At 43.3% G+C, this 16515-nt stretch overlaps 1 protein-coding gene across 1 annotated transcript in view; it reads left to right on the top strand.

Moving 5' to 3' along the window:
• ANKAR (ankyrin and armadillo repeat containing) overlaps positions 1-16515 on the top strand; it is a 63113-nt gene that overhangs the window by 26399 nt on the left and 20199 nt on the right. Inside the window, exons 11-15 of the mRNA XM_081850290.1 lie at positions 1045-1253; positions 10311-10415; positions 12867-13111; positions 14327-14495; positions 16237-16478. Coding sequence (XP_081706416.1) covers positions 1045-1253; positions 10311-10415; positions 12867-13111; positions 14327-14495; positions 16237-16478 — 970 coding nt within the window. The remainder of the gene's footprint in view (positions 1-1044; positions 1254-10310; positions 10416-12866; positions 13112-14326; positions 14496-16236; positions 16479-16515) is intronic.

Below are 16515 nucleotides of genomic sequence, written 5' to 3' on the forward strand. Positions count from 1 at the left end.
ATATGGTTTTCAACACTGTGATATATCCCCAGTTAAACATCATAATATATCATGATGTCTGAAATAAGGGTGGAGCTATGTAGAGGCATTGGCTGGCTTCACAGTTTTCCCCACATTGTGATTTTTCCATCACACACGCACACATCAAGATACGCAATATATTGCCAGGTCAAAAATTATGAAACCAGTATCATGATACGGGCTTGAAACCAGTTTTGAGTGATATATTGCCCAGCCCTAACACATTTCGTGATTTGCAATATATTGCCAGGTCAAGAACGATGAACCCGATATCATGATATGGACCTCAGACCAGTTTTGGATGATATATCGATATCTCACCAAGCCCTAATGAACATGACAGGGCTTTCCTTATTAGAGAACATAGGGAGAGATGCATACTTTTATTTGTTTGTTTTTGGCCACAATTCTTCATCTACTTTTCTAGGAGTGAATCTCATTGAACTCAGTAGGGCTTGCTTCTAAATAGATGTGTGCAGCATTCCACTGTCACTCAGCAGCTAACTTGCAGAAACAATGCCCTGGCTTGCACATAGCTTAGCATGAACACATGGATGTGCAGAGAGCCAGTGTGTGTAGTGGTTAAGAGCAGTGGACTTGTAATCTGGTGAACCGGATTCGATTCCCTGCTCCTCCACATGCAGCTGCTGGGTGACCTTGGGCTAGTCACACTTCTCTGAAGTCTCTCAGCCTCACTCACCTCACAGAGTGTTTGTTGTGGGGGAGGAAGGGAAAGGAGATTGTTAGCCGCTTTGAGACTCCTTCGGGTAGTGATAAAGCAGGATATCAAATCCAAATTCTTCTTCTTCTTCTTTGGGAAAGGGATCACAGCCAATTTGCTCCTCTACAGTCATAGTTTGGCTTAGCATCTTGTATGACTCCAGGCCAATGGTTAAGCTCTCTCTGGACTAACCATGAACTATGACCAAGGCTTGTCCTGTATATGAAATAAAATCCATTTCATCATCCTATTTCACTGAGTATTAATCTGCATCACAGTGATGTTTCTCCTCTCTCCTACAGAAAATGCTCCACCCCACTTTTGCTTGCAGCTACATCTGGGGCATTAGATACGATCCAGTATTTGTTTTCTCTCAAAGCCAACTGGCTGAAAAAGGACAACGAAGGAAATAATATCATTCATTTGGCGGTGCTGAACTTTCATACGGAGGTTCTGAAGCATCTGGTTGAGCTGCACAACCCTGATCTTCCGGTTTGGAAAACTCTTGTTGGTAAGCACATCAGTTTGTCTCCCTGCAAAGTGGTTCTAGGTGGCCCTAACTCACTGGGATGTTTCAGTTCATGAGGATGCAACAAGGTGGCCCATGGATGCAACAGGAGGATGCAACAGCCCCCATAGCCCAGTGATAACACATCTGATGCTGTATTATCTAGAGGCAGGATAGGAAGCTGGAGGGAACTCTGGAAAGACTTGTCCTATAGCAGCCCCCAGACCATAACAGATTTGTCAGAAGGAACTTTGAACTACCACATGGTGGCAGCATAGGACTCAGCAGGCTGACAAGGAAATATTGGCAGACTACCGTAAATGCTTTCTATTAACCCACTCCACCTTTTGAGGTAAAGGTAAAGGACCCCTGGATGGTAAAGGTAAAGGACCCCTGGACGGTTAAGTACATTTTTTTTTTTTAATAATAATATTTATTGAGTTTTACAGAAAAAAGGTTCACAAAAACAAAACAAAAATGAAAATACATATACACACATAAAAAAGCAAAACCAAAACCAAAACTTAAAAAGAAAATTTAAAAAAAGAAAAATCCCTTTTTCAAATAACATTCATTAACTTATTTTCCTGACTACCTCACATCTCCCTTTTTTGTATCCCATTTAAAAATTTAGACAGCAAATTCATATCTTCTTAATTTTACCCTTAGTTAATTATCCTCACGAATTTTAACTTCTAATCATATTGCTAGGACCCCTTCATTTCATTCCAACATCATACGCATTCAAAATTTTTACAATGTTTCTGTAAATACATCTTAAATTTCTTCCAGTCTTCCTCCACCGACTCTTCTCCCTGATCCTGGATTCTGCCAGTCATTTCCGCCATTTCCATATATTCCATCAGTTGCATCTGCCAATCTTCCAGCGTGGGTATATCTTGTGTCTTCCAATGTTTGGCGATGAGAATTCTTGCTGCTGCTGTTGCATACATAAAAAAGGTTCTATCCTTCTTTAACACCAATTGGCCGACTATGCCCAGGAGAAAAGCCTCCGGTTTCTTAGGGAAAGTGTACTTAAGTACCTTTTTTAGTTCATTATATATCATCTCCCAGAAAGCCTTAATCCTTGGGCACGTCCACCAAAGGTGAAAGAATGTACCTTCAGTTTCTTTACATTTCCAACATTTGTTATCGGGCAAATGATAAATTTTTGCAAGCTTGATCGGGGTCATGTACCACCTATACATCATTTTCATAATATTCTCTCTTAAGGCATTACATGCCGTAAATTTAATCCCGGTGGTCCATAACTTCTCCCAGTCAGCAAACATAATATTATATCCTATATCTTGTGCCCATTTTATCATTGCTGATTTTACCGTTTCTTCCTCCGTGTTCCACTTCAACAGCAAGTTGTACATTTTTGACAATACCTTAACATTGGGTTCTAACAACTCTGTCTCTAACTTTGATTTTTCCACCTGGAAGCCCACTTTCTTGTCCTGTTTATATGCTTCTCTTATTTGAAAGTAATGTAACCAGTCTCGCACCTTATCTTTAAGTTTCTCATAACTCTGCAGTTTCAATTTACCACCTTCCTCTTCCAAAATTTCCCAATACTTTGGCCATTTTGTCTCCATATTAATTCTTTTCAGCGCTTTGGCCTCCATGGGTGAGAGCCACCTTGGGGTTTTCCTTTCCAAAAGATCTTTATACCTCGACCATACATTAAACAATGCTTTTCTGACAATATGGTTTTTAAAAGACTTTTGTACCTTAACCTTGCCATACCACAAATATGCATGCCATCCAAATGCATTATCATAACCTTCAAGATCTAAAACATCAGTGTTTTCAAGAAGTAGCCATTCCTTCAACCAGCAAAAAGCTGCTGATTCATAATATAATTTCAAGTCTGGCAGGGCAAATCCCCCTCTATCTTTAGAATCTGTAAGTATCTTAAACTTTATTCTGGGCTTTTTGCCCTGCCAGACAAATCTTGATATATCTCTTTGCCACCTCTTAAAACAGTCCATTTTGTCAATAATTTGTAACGATTGAAACAAAAACAGCAATCTCGGCAATACATTCATCTTAATAACAGAAATTCGGCCTAGCAAGGAAAGCTTCAAATTTGTCCATATTTCCAAATCCTTTTTCACCTCTGACCAGCATTTTTCATAGTTATCCTTAAATAGATTCACGTTCTTAGAGGTCATGTTTACCCCTAGGTATTTAACTTTCTTTACCAGTGTTAAATCTGTCTCCTTCTGAAACCTTTCTCTTTCAAGCGGAGTCAGATTTTTTTCCAAAACCTTAGTTTTTGTCTTATTTAACTTGAATCCCGCCACATGACCAAAATCCTGGATTATTTCTAAGGCCCTCTTAGTACTAGCTATTGGCTCTTGTAATGTCAAAACAAGGTCATCTGCATATGCTTTAAGTTTATAATGTTTAACTCCGACCTGAATGCCCTGTATCAAACGGTCCCTTCTTATCATGTTAAGTAAGACTTCCAGGACTGAAATAAAAAGTAATGGGGAAATTGGGCAGCCTTGTTGTGTCCCTTTCTCAATTCTAAACTCTTCTGACACCACGTTATTCACTATCAGCTTTGCCTTTTGTTCAGAGTAAATCGCACCTATACCATTCTCGAAGTTTTGTCCTACCCCCATCCCCTGAAGGTTTTTTTTCATAAAATTCCAAGAAATATTATCAAAGGCTTTCTCTGCATCCACAAATATCAAAACCGCTTCTGTATTAATTTCCACCTGTAACTTTTCTAAAATATTAATTATATTCCTCATATTATCAGATAGGTGTCTACCAGGGAGAAAGCCAGCCTGGTCCTTGTGTATCGTTTCAACTAAAACTTTTTTCAATCTTTTAGCCAAAATATCTGCAAAAATTTTGTAATCCACGTTTAAAAGGGATATGGGACGGTAGTTCTTAAGTTGCGTCTTCTCAGTCTCATCTTTTGGTATAAGTGTGATGAATGCTTCTTGCCACGACTCTGGCGCCTTTTTCCCCTCCATAATTTCATTGCAAACCTCCTTTAATGGTTGAATCAAATAGTCTTTCAAGGTTCTATAATATTTGGAGGTTAGCCCATCAGGTCCTGGAGACTTGCCTGGTTTCAAACTCTGAATGGCACCTTCAATCTCTTGTTCTGTTATTTTGTAGTTCAAGAACAGTTTATTTTCTTGAGAGATTTTTCCCAGTCCATTAAATTTGTCAATTTCAATTTCATTCTGTGGCCCCTGTGTGTAAAGTTGTTTAAAGTATCTTTGAAAACAATTTCTGATCTCCTGTGGATTCTGGATACTCTTTCCATCAACTTCAAGGTTAGTGACAGTGTTTAATTTTTGCCTCTTCTTCAGTTGCCACGCTAGCAACTTTCCACATTTATTCGCTGATTCAAAAGTCTTTTGTCTCATCTGTTTGATTTTCCATTCTATCTCTTGGTTTATCATTTTCATATATTGTACTTGGTACAACTTAATTTCTCTTAGAATCTCTTGTGACTTCGGTTTAGATCTAAGTTTCTTCTCTCCTTCTCTTATTTTCCCCAGAATCTTTTCTTTTTTCTCCTCTTGGGTTCTCTTTTTGATTGCATTTTGCTGAATCAGAAAACCTCTCATTACGGCTTTGCTAGCGTCCCAGATTACTCTTTTTCTCACAGAAGTCTTCAGATTTATCTCAAAATAGTCTTTCACAATTTTGGGGGCCTTCTTTGTAATTTCCTGATCTCTAAACAAAGTGTCATTCATTCTCCATCTAAAGGAGCCAACCGATGTTACTTTCATTTCCATTTTCACAGGGTTATGGTCGGAGCAAGTTCTTGGGCAGATTTCCACCCTTCGAATCTTAGGAGACAAACTTCTAGTAATCCAGATTTGGTCAATTCTTGTCCAAGTTTTTTGTTACAGCCGCATCTGTTCCAATTCTACAGACAGAGACTCTCACCTAAGAGATCTACAGCAAACCTTTTTAGAACTAAAATACCCAACAGATGAAGTTAGACAACAGATCAACAGAGCCAGACTGATACCCAGAGAGAACTTGCTGCAAGACAGACCCAAAAAAGAAAATAACAGAACACCTCTAGTCATCACATACAGCTCCCAAGTTAAAACAGTACAACGCATCATCAGAGATCTGCAACCTCTCCTGGACAATGACAGTTCTCTTTCTCAAGCTCTGGGAGGAAGACCTTTCATTGCCTACAGACAGCCACCCAGTCTTAAACAACTCCTAACCCACAATAATACTACAACCAGACCTAACACGGACACTGGCACCAGAGCCTGCAATAAACCCAGATGCCAACTTTGCTGCCACATACACCCGGACAACACCATTACTGGCCCCAACAACATCACACATACCATCTCGGGACTATTTAATTGCTCATCGTCTAACATTGTGTATGCCATCAAATGCCAACAGTGTCCTTCAGCTCTCTATATTGGACAAACAGGCCAGACCTTACGCCAAAGAATAAACGGACATAAATCGGACATCAGGAATCACAAGGCAGAGAAACCAGTAGGAGAACACTTCAATCTCCCAGGACATTCTATACAAGATCTCAAAGTAGCTGTTTTACTACAAAGGAATTTCAGAAATAGACTGGAAAGAGAAGCTGCTGAATTACAACTTATCACCAAACTTAAAACCATGGAGAAACCTGGTCTGAACAAAGACCTTGGATTCTTATCTCATTATACATGACAAAGCCATTTTTCACCTTTTCACCCCTTGCTTTTTCCTGTAAGACCTATTGCAGTCGTTAAGAGTCGTCAACAGGCTCATCACAGCTATCTGCCAATCACCCATTCCCACCACCCTTCTGAGTAATACCCCTCCCCACCTTCTCACTATATAGAAGGGTCTGGAAACTTCTGTTTCAGTGTATCTGAAGAAGTGTGCATGCACACGAAAGCTCATACCAAGAACTGACTTAGTTGGTCTTTAAGGTGCTACTGGAAGGAATTTGTTTTGTTTTGACTAGGGGGTTCTTCGTTCTCCATGTGTCAATCAAATCCATATTGTCTGTCAATTCGAAAAAAGTTTTCGGTAGTCTTCCATCTTTAGTTACCACTTGTCTTTCTGATTTATCCATGTTTGTCGAAACCACTCCATTCATATCTCCGAGCATGATGATGTTACGGTCCATAAAGTCCAACAGTGTCTCATGCAGTTTCTTGAAAAATTCTGATTTCCCCTCATTTGGGGCATATATCCCTACGATCAAAAAATTCTCTCCTTGAAATTGTATCTCAATTGCAATGATTCTTCCTTGGTCATCTTTGAAAACAAATTTAGGTTGTAAGCTTTCTTTCACATAAATCACAACTCCTCTCTTTTTAACTTTGTCCGATGAAATAAATTCTTGACCTAATCTTTTGTTAATTAATATTTTTCTATGCAATCTGGTCACATGAGTTTCTTGCAAGCAAATCAAGTCCAATTTGTCCTTTTTTAGCAAATGAAAAATCCTCTTCCTCTTATCAGGGGAGTTCAGCCCTCTAATGTTCCAGCTTAATACCTGCAGAGACATTGTGTGGTTATTCTGTTCCTCCAACTGCTCCCAGCAACTGCTCTTGGTCTGTTGGTGGTTTCACTCTCTCTGGATTGTCCAGACCCAGTGGTAACTTTGCTATGTCCAAAGCCCCAGGCTTTGGTATCTTCAGTTCTCCTTCCTCTGACTCTTTTCGTAAATGTTCCTCGTGGTCTTTCAAAAATCTCTCTTTATCCTCCTCTGTTCGAATTCTCACCTTTCGTACTTTGTAAGTGAAAGACAAACCCTGAGGGAACTCCCACATAAAGATGATGTTATTTCTTCTTAACAAATGCACCAAATTTACGTATTTGGCCCTAAGGTCCAGAAGATGTTTAGGAATATCCTTGTAAATCTCAATCCTGGTGCCTTCTATCTCAAGTGTTTTCTTATAGTGCAGACTCAAAATTTTATCTCTTTCTTCTTTAGATCTGAGTGTAATCAAACAGTCTCTTGCTTTGTTCTTCTTTCCTTTACCGCCTTTTCCAAATCTAAAGGCCGTCACTATCTTGAACTCTTTATCTTGGTCCAGGTCCCAGAAATCTTCAAATTCCTGTGTCAAAAACTCACTTAAGTTATCCTCTTCTGATTCTGGGACCGCTCTGATTTTCAAATTGGCCTGTTTATCCCTTAGCTCAAATAAAGAGAATTATGTCTTGTGATCTTCTAGTTGTCTGTTTATTGGCTGGATCCTCCCCTCTACGTCCAGTGCCTTTTGTTTAGCTTCCTCTGCAATTTCCCTTGTCAATTTAGATTCCTGCAGCAGCCTATCAATAGCCTGTGTATTAGAGTTAATAGTTGTGGTGTTTAAGTCAATTTTCGCTGACAATTTTTCCAATGCTCCAAAGATTTTATCTAATGATGCATTAAGTGTCTCATCGGAGCCCCCACCTTTTGCTCCAGATTGTCCAGATTCTTCCTTTTCTGTCACTGGGGGGGGCTACAATTGATTGTCTTCGCTGCTGCTGTCTAGTTTTTACTCTTGGAGGTTTATCCTGGGGTTGAAGTTGATCCATTACTTTATCTCCCTCAAGGTCACTCACACAGTCCAGTCTTTTGTTATGAGAAAAGTTTCTTAGCCAGCTGTAGTGGAAAAAACCCAGTTATATCACAGCCCTCCTCTAGGGGAGCTTAGCAACAATGTTCACTTTAAAATGGATACAGTAGATCTTTCAGTCAAAGGCAACTGTTACAGAGGGAGTCCCAATTTCCAAACACAGGCAACAATTATAAAAGAGAGTCTCACCAGGTTTTCAGTCCAAAAGCAGAGTGATCAAACAATGTAGCAATAAGCGGTGCAAAACTTTTCTAACTGTTTCTGGCAGCCCACTAACAGGGATTGGGTGGTAGTCTTAAGTCCCCCCCTTTTTTTTCTTTTTAAATAACAAATTTCTTCTTCCCCCCACTTTTAAGTGGGGTTCTTTCAGCAGATGTTGGAATTATACTCCTTATATCTCTACTTTTGCAGTTCTCAGCTCCCAAAGTCTTTGCTTTGATCTTGCCTACAAAATGGAAGACGGACTTCCTTTTTAGCGTCTTCCTGCTTCAGAGCCAAATTCAGGTTTTATGCCGATCAAAGGAAGTCAATCCCTTTGATCCCCCCGTTTTTATCGAGTTCTTACTCACGGGTTGTTGTTAAGTCAAATTTTCAAAGGAAGAAAGGTCAGCGCTCTCCGGCATCAGCTGCGCAGCTTCACTCCGCAGAAGTAGCGATCGCCTCTCAGCACCGCGTCACCCCCCGTCCTGTTCCAGGGCTTTTTTTCCGAGCCCTTTCACACACGGGAGGAGCGCAAAAGGTGCCCACCGAGTCCCACGGTCGCAGGCTTCACCCGCCTGCGGTTTTTGGAAGGGTCCCCGCTTCGCTGTAGCGGGTAGACCCGATTTCCGCGGAGCTTCCCCTTCCTACTCAGAAGGAGTCCGCCATTGCCGATGGCGCTGCCTCTGGAAGTCCCCCTGGACGGTTAAGTACAGTCAAAGGAGACTATGGGGTTGCGGCGCTCATCTCGCTTTCAGGCCGAGGCAGCCGGCGTTTCTCTGCAGACAGCCTTCCAGGTCACGTGGCCAGCAGGACTAAACCGCAACACTTCCAAAAGTAAAACAAAATAAAAATAAAAGCACACAGTTTTGGTTGTTGAATATGTTGGCCATCAAGTCCTAAAGACCTGGGTAGACTGAAATGTTGTTTGAATGAGCTGTACCACTTCAGGATAAAGGTGAGGAGGGATACCTCTTTTGAATGCCTCCAAGTTTTTAAAGCTTGCTAGAAGTAGAAAAGGAGCTTTATTTTAATGAAAGGGAATATTAAAAAGAAATAAAATCTGCCAACTGTAGTCTGAAATGGTATAATCTAGAGGTTTTCAACCTTTCTGAGTCCACGGCTCCCTTAACCATCTACATTTTCTTCTGCAGCAACCCACTGGGGCTCAGGAGCCCAGTTACGTCACCCCTTGCCTGCAGAGCTGCCAGCCTCTCACCATTTTTCAAACACCCTCCCTTGTGGAGTGTTCCCTCAGCCTCCTCTCCTCTCCCTTCTCCTTGGAAGTCCTTCAGGCAGCTGCAGCTGCAGCCCCTGGTCTCTGAACTGCCCCACCCCTGCCCCAAAGAGAGTTGCCTCCCAGAGGCACCATTTGCCTGGGGAGCTTGTAGCCAGGGCTGCTGCAATAAACAGCCGTGCAAGCCTTTGGGAGGCAGAAACACGAAAGGGCATCAGAGGAGGGAGGGAACGAAAGAGGAACAGTGGCCAGTGTTGCCCGCGGCACCCCTGACCATCATTCAGGGCAAAATGCAAAAAATAAAAAATTCACTGTTGATACCTCATTCTTGAATTGCCCCTCTGAAATATACTCCGAGTCGAGAGTGGATTTCATGGTCTTTATTCAGCTCATAGTGGTGAGGAGGAATGCAAATTCCCCCAGAATGTCTGCTTTATATACATTATTTACACAATGGGCCCCACGTGATTGGCTAATTCCGGGATTCTCCTGTGGGCCAATCAGGTTGTGGATTCACTTCCACCTGGAGCTGGATTGGATGGCTCCTGTGGACCAATCAGACTGTTGCATTCTGAATCCTATTGTTCTAGGAGCAATCAGACTGCTGCATTTTGGTGTAGTGGTTAAGAGCGGTGGACTCGTAATCTGGGGAACTGGGTTCGCTTCCCCGCTCCTCCACATGCAGCTGCTGGGTGACCTTGGGCCAGTCACATTTCTTTGAAGTCTCTCAGCCCCACTCACCTCACAGAGTGTTTGTTGTGGGGGAGGAAGGGAAGGGAGAATGTTAGCCGCTTTGAGACTCCTTAGGGTAGTGATAAAGCGGGATATAAAATCCAAACTCTTCTTCTCAGTACATAACAAATCCATTCTACCTAGAGCTGCGTCAGAGTTTTGAAAATGTGTTTCCTGGCCATTTATTGGCTGGATAAACTCCAACGAAAAACAATTCTGCAAACTGGAGTTATTGCAAAAAGGTTCAGCTTGGATACATCCTTTGGGGGTAACCAGCAAGTGTCTTCAAATTGCTCTGGGGATTCTCAACAGGTATGCTGGATTGCAAAGAGCAGAAAAGGAAAGAAATGGCCATACGGTGTTTGGAAGTCCTTTGTCTTGCCAAAGATAATTACTGGAAGTGCATTTTGGATGCAGGTGAGATAAGCAGAACAAGATATGTTGCTGTCTTTATGCTATAGGTCAGGGGCCCCAGATACTGTTGAACGACAGTTCCAATAATCCCTCCCACCACTGGCCTGTCTGGCTAGGGCTGATGGAGTCCAACAACAACTTGGGGTGCCAGAGGTTCTCCATTCCTGCTGTAGGTTTTCATATAAGTATCTGTGCACCAGCTACTAAATGCCCATATAAGGTGATTTCAAGCCTTATGAGGAACAGTTGAAGGAGTTGGGTATGTTTGGCCTGGATAAGAGCAGATATGACAGCCACCTACAAATATCTAAAGGGCTGTCACATGGAAGAGGGAGCAGGCTTGTCTTCTCCTGTTCTGGAGGCTAGGACCTAAAACCAATGGCTTCAAGCTACGAGAAAGGACACTCTAAGCATCAGGAAGAACTTTCTGGTGTTAGGAGCTGTCTGACAGTGAAATGGACTCCCTTGGAAGGGGGTGGGGGTTTTTAAGCAAAGGTTGGATGGCTATCTGTCATCGTGGATGCTTCAGTTGTGATTCCTGCATTGCAGGGGGTTAGACTAGATGACCCCCGGGATCCCTTCCAACTCTACTGTTCTACGATTCTAATAACAAGGGGGGGGGCAATAAAAGAGATTAATCCAAGCCTGATGTGAATGCATAGGAAGACATAGTACCTCTTCCTTGCATCCTTGCCTTTTTAAAGCAAACTGTACACACCGGGTTGGATCCAGACAAATGTGGTTCCCACTAAAAATCATCTATCTATCTATCTATCTATCTATCTATCTATCTATCTATCTATCTCTATCTATCTATCTATCTATCTATCTATCTATCTATCTATCTATCATCTATTCTTTTCAAGTTTATACATTTCACTAATTTTATACATTTCACTAATTTTACAATTGTTTTGACATTTCAAAACTTGACTTCCTTCCCCCTCTTTCTGCGGTTCCTTAAATTTTGTTTTTAAGGAAATTTTTCTGCATATCCAAATTAACTTAATTCGCTCATTTACTCATCTTCTTTAAATATATACTCTTACAAAACTGCAGGTTATTACAATAATCCTGCCAATGTTTTCATCTGTTTATAATTTATCTAGTTCCCACTAAAAATCAAAGGACTTGAAGCTATGACAAACTTGCCCCATTGCTTTCGGTGCTATACCTAAGCTGCGTTCGGATGACTTATTTTTAAACTGTTATTTATGCAGCACCGTCCGTTGCAAATCCCACAAGGATGTACTCTAGGAAAGTTCTCTGCTCCTTTGCTCCTGGGAGTAGATCGGCTTTAAATAAAGCGAACTGTTGGAGGCAGCTTTTAACATGTTGGAAGCATCCTCTTCAAGTACATTTTTAAATGAAATTGTGAAAGACTGAATGTACTTGCTGACAGAAACCACTGGGGGCAGGATTCAGCAGAATTAACAGTAGATGATAAAGCCCCAGTTCATAACTGCAGCATCCTCACTTTTTTGTAGATACCAGGCACATTCAGATGTAACAGTAAACCATAGTTTAGTGCTACTCTATAGTTTTCTTCTCCTCTGGCACAGCCTCCCCTAAAACCTTGCTGCTGGGAGGAGATTGACTTGATGCATTTAAAATGGCATGACAATGAATTGAAAAGGATGTTCAAAATAACTTTTATTCAAAAAACAAAACAGAAGCTTTTCTTTTGGGAATTATAGGGACAGAACTACCTAAGTTGTATAGAAATTTATTTATGTATGCTACTACAGCAGCAGGGACGCGGGTGGTGCTGTGGGTTAAACAACAGAGCCTAGGACTTGCTGATCAGAAGGTCGGCGGTTCGAGTCCCCACGATGGCGTGAGCTCCCGTTGCTCGGTCCCTGCTCCTGCTAATCTAGCAGTTCGAAAGCACCTCAAAGTGCAAGTAGATAAATAGGGACCGCTCTGGCGGGAAGGTAAACGGCATTTCCGTGCACTGCTCTGGTTTGCCAGAAGTGGCTTAGTCATGCTGGCCACATGACCCAGAAGCTGTACGCCGGCTCCCTCGGCCAGTAAAGCGAGATGAGCCCACAACCCCAGAGTCGGTCACGACTGGACCCAATGGTCAGGGTCCTTTACCTTTACCCTTACTACATCATGATGTAGTAAAAGAATGTGAGGGGTCCCCACATGATTTATAGCCCTCTTTTGTATTTTCCATTGAGCAGGAAACCTCCATGGGTTTGAGAGCGAGAAGGATGATACGGTTAGGGTTGGAAGGAGCATAATGCTCTCAATCCTACCCTGTCTTGCTCACGTGTAGGGTTACATGCACAAGTAGGGCTTTTGTAATCTTTCATACATCCCTCCCCTGCCAACACATACAGATTCTTCAATTCTCTTCTAAACAAGTCAGAAACTTTCAAGTGATTCACAGGGTGTTGTGTTTGTGAAAGAAAACTTTAACTGATCCTTCGTTTGCACTCTGCACCACAGGTACCATACCCTCGTTAATCAGCTTGTTAAAAAGTGGCATCGTCTACCTGGAGTGCATCACTGTGGGAGTTCTGAGTAACATCTCAATCCACGAGTCCATTGCCAAAGCTTTTGTAGAAGCAGGAGGCATCACAGTATTAATTAAGCTACTGGCAACCCATGAACCTGAATTGCTTTCCCGTTGTGCTGTCCTTTTATATGATATTGCCCAGTTGGATAACAATCAGGTTATAATTGCTGAACAGGTAAGCCTAACCCTAAAAAAAACAACCTTAGTATTGTCTTTCATTCCCTCCCTTTTAAAATGTACTATAATAATAATAAAATGTATTTGCTTTTACTTCAGGTGTATTCAATTTGTAAAAGTATCCTAAGTTAGAGACCCCCTTTCTTCCTTTGAATCATAGAACTGTAGACCTGTAAGGGACCCTGAGGATCATCTAGGTACACTGAAACTAATCTTAATTGTGCTTAAGGTTCCTAATAGTAATGTCAGGAGTCCAGGTTCCCAACTTGATAACACAGTAAGCGTAGGTAATTAAAAAGGAGGATTTATTGCAAAAACAAACAGATAGCTTCGGACAGCTCTGAGAAAGCCTCTGGCATCATTACTCAAGATGACCCTTCTGAAGACTTCTTCCGGCGTTGACAGAAGATATTGAACATTACCCTTAAGTCTCTTGTGTTGCTTCCTACCTAGCAGCCCTCCCATTCACCGACTCTTCAGACTTAGTGGATCAGCTCCAACCTCTTCCTGTTCAGCGAGGCTGACTCTGAGTCTTTTCGCGCCTATTTGTTCTTCCTGCGAGCTTTGGCTGTGTTCCAGCCTGCTCTCAGCTACTACCTTATCAGCCTGCTCATCAAGGTCAGGAAGACCCGATCTGCAGCTGCCAGCTCTCCCCTGCCTCACTAACATCTAAGCCCCTCTGTTCCTGGCTGCTTTCTGCAGTTGGCTGCAAACCTTCACTTGGAGCTGGCTCATTCCTGACAAGTAACTAGAGTTCTCCTCAGTGGTGGAAGCTGTTCTGACATTCTGCCGTGTTCCATCACCATGCTCCATGGCCTCTTCCTCCTTAGTCTCAGTGTTGCCTTTGTAGAATTCAGTAGGGGGAATGGGGTCAAAACCAGAATTAGTTGGCTCTGCCTATTTCTGTCTCTGGCTCTACCTTTTGCTGTATTCCCTGCCTTCTGCCCTACTAGCCCCTATGAGCACCAGTCTCCTCTGTTCCTAAACTCAGGATTAGGAACCCATGTCAAGCCAAAAGATTCAGATCCCAGGTTAAGAGAAGTACTGGTTAGCCTTAAGAGGGGGTGAAGATGTATTTACTAATTGTGGCTAGATAAAGAGGGAACATTCTCAAAGTTGGCTTCTGATGAACAGAGAACAAGAGTTGTGTCTGCACTATTGACAGTTTGATATATGCTTTCTTCAACACTGTTTTTCTTTCTTTTTCCTGCAGGGTGGAATTCCTGCGCTTGTCAATCTGTTGCAGTACAACATAGAAGACCTGCTTGTGAACGTAATAAATTGCATTCGAGTGATGTGCATTAACAACCATGAGAACCAGCTGAAAGTGAAAGATGCCAGGGGCATCGAGCCACTTGTCAACTTCTTGCAGTCAGATTCAGGTAGAGCAAAGGAACAAAATGCAGAATCACAAGTACTGCTATCCATACACAGGGGAGTGGGCACAGTGCACGTTCTCCTGGGCCCCCTTTTTGGAGGAGGGCAACAGACCATCTAAGCTGCAAGGAGTGGATACTGGGGGTGCAGCAGGGGCAGATTTAGGGAAGTCCAATTGGTGCAGTCACACCAGGTGTTCAGTTGAGAAGGGTGCCTTCTCAAAGCCTGCTAAATGCTTGCCTGGCTTTGGGAAGGAGGTGTGAAGACTCTGGCAGGGTCCTAGAATCCTCCTGTGAGCCAGCATAGTGTAGTGGTTAAGAGCGGTAGACTCGTAATCTGGTGAACCAGGTTCGCTTCCCTGCTCCTCCACATGCAGCTGCTGGGTGACCTTGGGCTAGTCACACTTCTCTAAAGTCTCTCAGCCTCACTCACCTCACAGAGTGTTTGTTGTGGGGGAGGAATGGAAAGGAGATTGTTAGCCGCTTTGGGGAGTTATTCCTTAAGGGGAGTGAAAGGTGGGGTATCAAGTCCAAACACCTCCTCCTCCTCCTCTTCTTCTTCTTCCTGCCTCCTTCCCAAAACTGGACAAGTACTTACCAGACTTAGGAAAGGTGGGAGGAGGGCCCAGGACCATGCCATAACCTCGTGCCTCTTTTCTAAAGCCCAGCTTAAGCTGGTGAATGGCCTTGCACAGGGCAGCGTATTACCAAGGTCTGCCCCTGAGCCATAGCTGTCAACTTACAGATTTGAAAATAACGGACCAGCAGCCTCGAAAATAAGGGATCAGCAGCCAAAATAAGGGATTTTGCTTAGCTTATGAAGTTCCATCTGCCCTTCCCCACCCGAGAGGGAGGGAGAGAGACTCTCTCCCATACCACCCGCGAGCCCGGCATGAGGAGGTTGCGGTGCTGCCACGGCTGCTGAAGCGCCGCCCTTCTGCATCCCTCCCCATCCCCTCCTCTTCCTCCTCCCTCAGGCCGACTCCTCAGCCACCGCTGTCGCCTCTGGCTTTCCCTGGCAGCGCGGCCGAAGTCTCGCAAGAGGGGGGGTGCCTGCCCGCCCACCGCCACCCGTCTCCTCACGACGCGCCCCTGAGGGGGAAAAGGGAGAGACGGAGACGCGGCAGCTCGTGCGCTCTCTCTCTCGCGCGCTCTCTCTCAAGGCAGAGGACCCCAAGCCACTGCTTCCCTCCCAAGCTGGGCGAGCATGAAACCCGGGAAATTTAAGGGACATCATCAATCCGGGACAGCAGCGGGACACGGCGCTGGGATAAAGGAGTTTCCCGCCAAACAAGGGACAGTTGACAGCTATGCCCTGAACACAGAGATAAAACTTCTTAGAGAGGCTGCTTTTTAGTGGAGGGGGCAAATCAAGGAGGGGTGAGGCCCAAGTAGCAAGTTTGGGTTACACATGGACATGGATTATGGATTTACTGGCTCGGTTGAGAGCCTATATTGCAGGGATAAGGAACCTGTGACCTTCCATATGCTGTCAGACTACAACTCCCATCATCCCTTACCATTGGCCTATCTGGTTGGGACCGATGAGAACTCCCCCATCCCTGCAGTATTGCTTAACAAACATTGTCTTAGGTAACAGAATACTAGACGTTTATTACTGCATCAAATCTCTGATCTGCAAATGAAACGTAAAATAATAACAGCGAAAACAGTAACAGGGCTGTTATTTGCTATGGTCTTACATGTGGCTGGCTCTTACTGTTTCGTGATCTTTTTCTGCATAAAGATGTGCTGCTGGCCGTGGCTTCGGCAGCGATTGCAGAACTTGCTCGAGGGAATTTTAGAATGCAGAACGCCATTGCTGATGCGCAAGTCATTGCCCCTCTAGTTGAACTTCTCAGAGGAAGGAAAATCGGTGTCCAAGTGAAAGGAGCAATGGCAATTGAGGCACTCGCTGAAAGGAACACTAACATCCAGATGAGATTTCTATCCAAGTCTGTGACCAAATTCCTTTTAAAGCTCCTGAAGGCAAGTATTTTCCCATCTTTTCTCTGGGATTTGTAGA

The sequence above is a fragment of the Podarcis erhardii genome, assembly GCF_964252035.2.
Source record: "Podarcis erhardii genome assembly, chromosome: 1".
NCBI classification, from domain to species: Eukaryota; Metazoa; Chordata; class Lepidosauria; order Squamata; family Lacertidae; genus Podarcis; species Podarcis erhardii.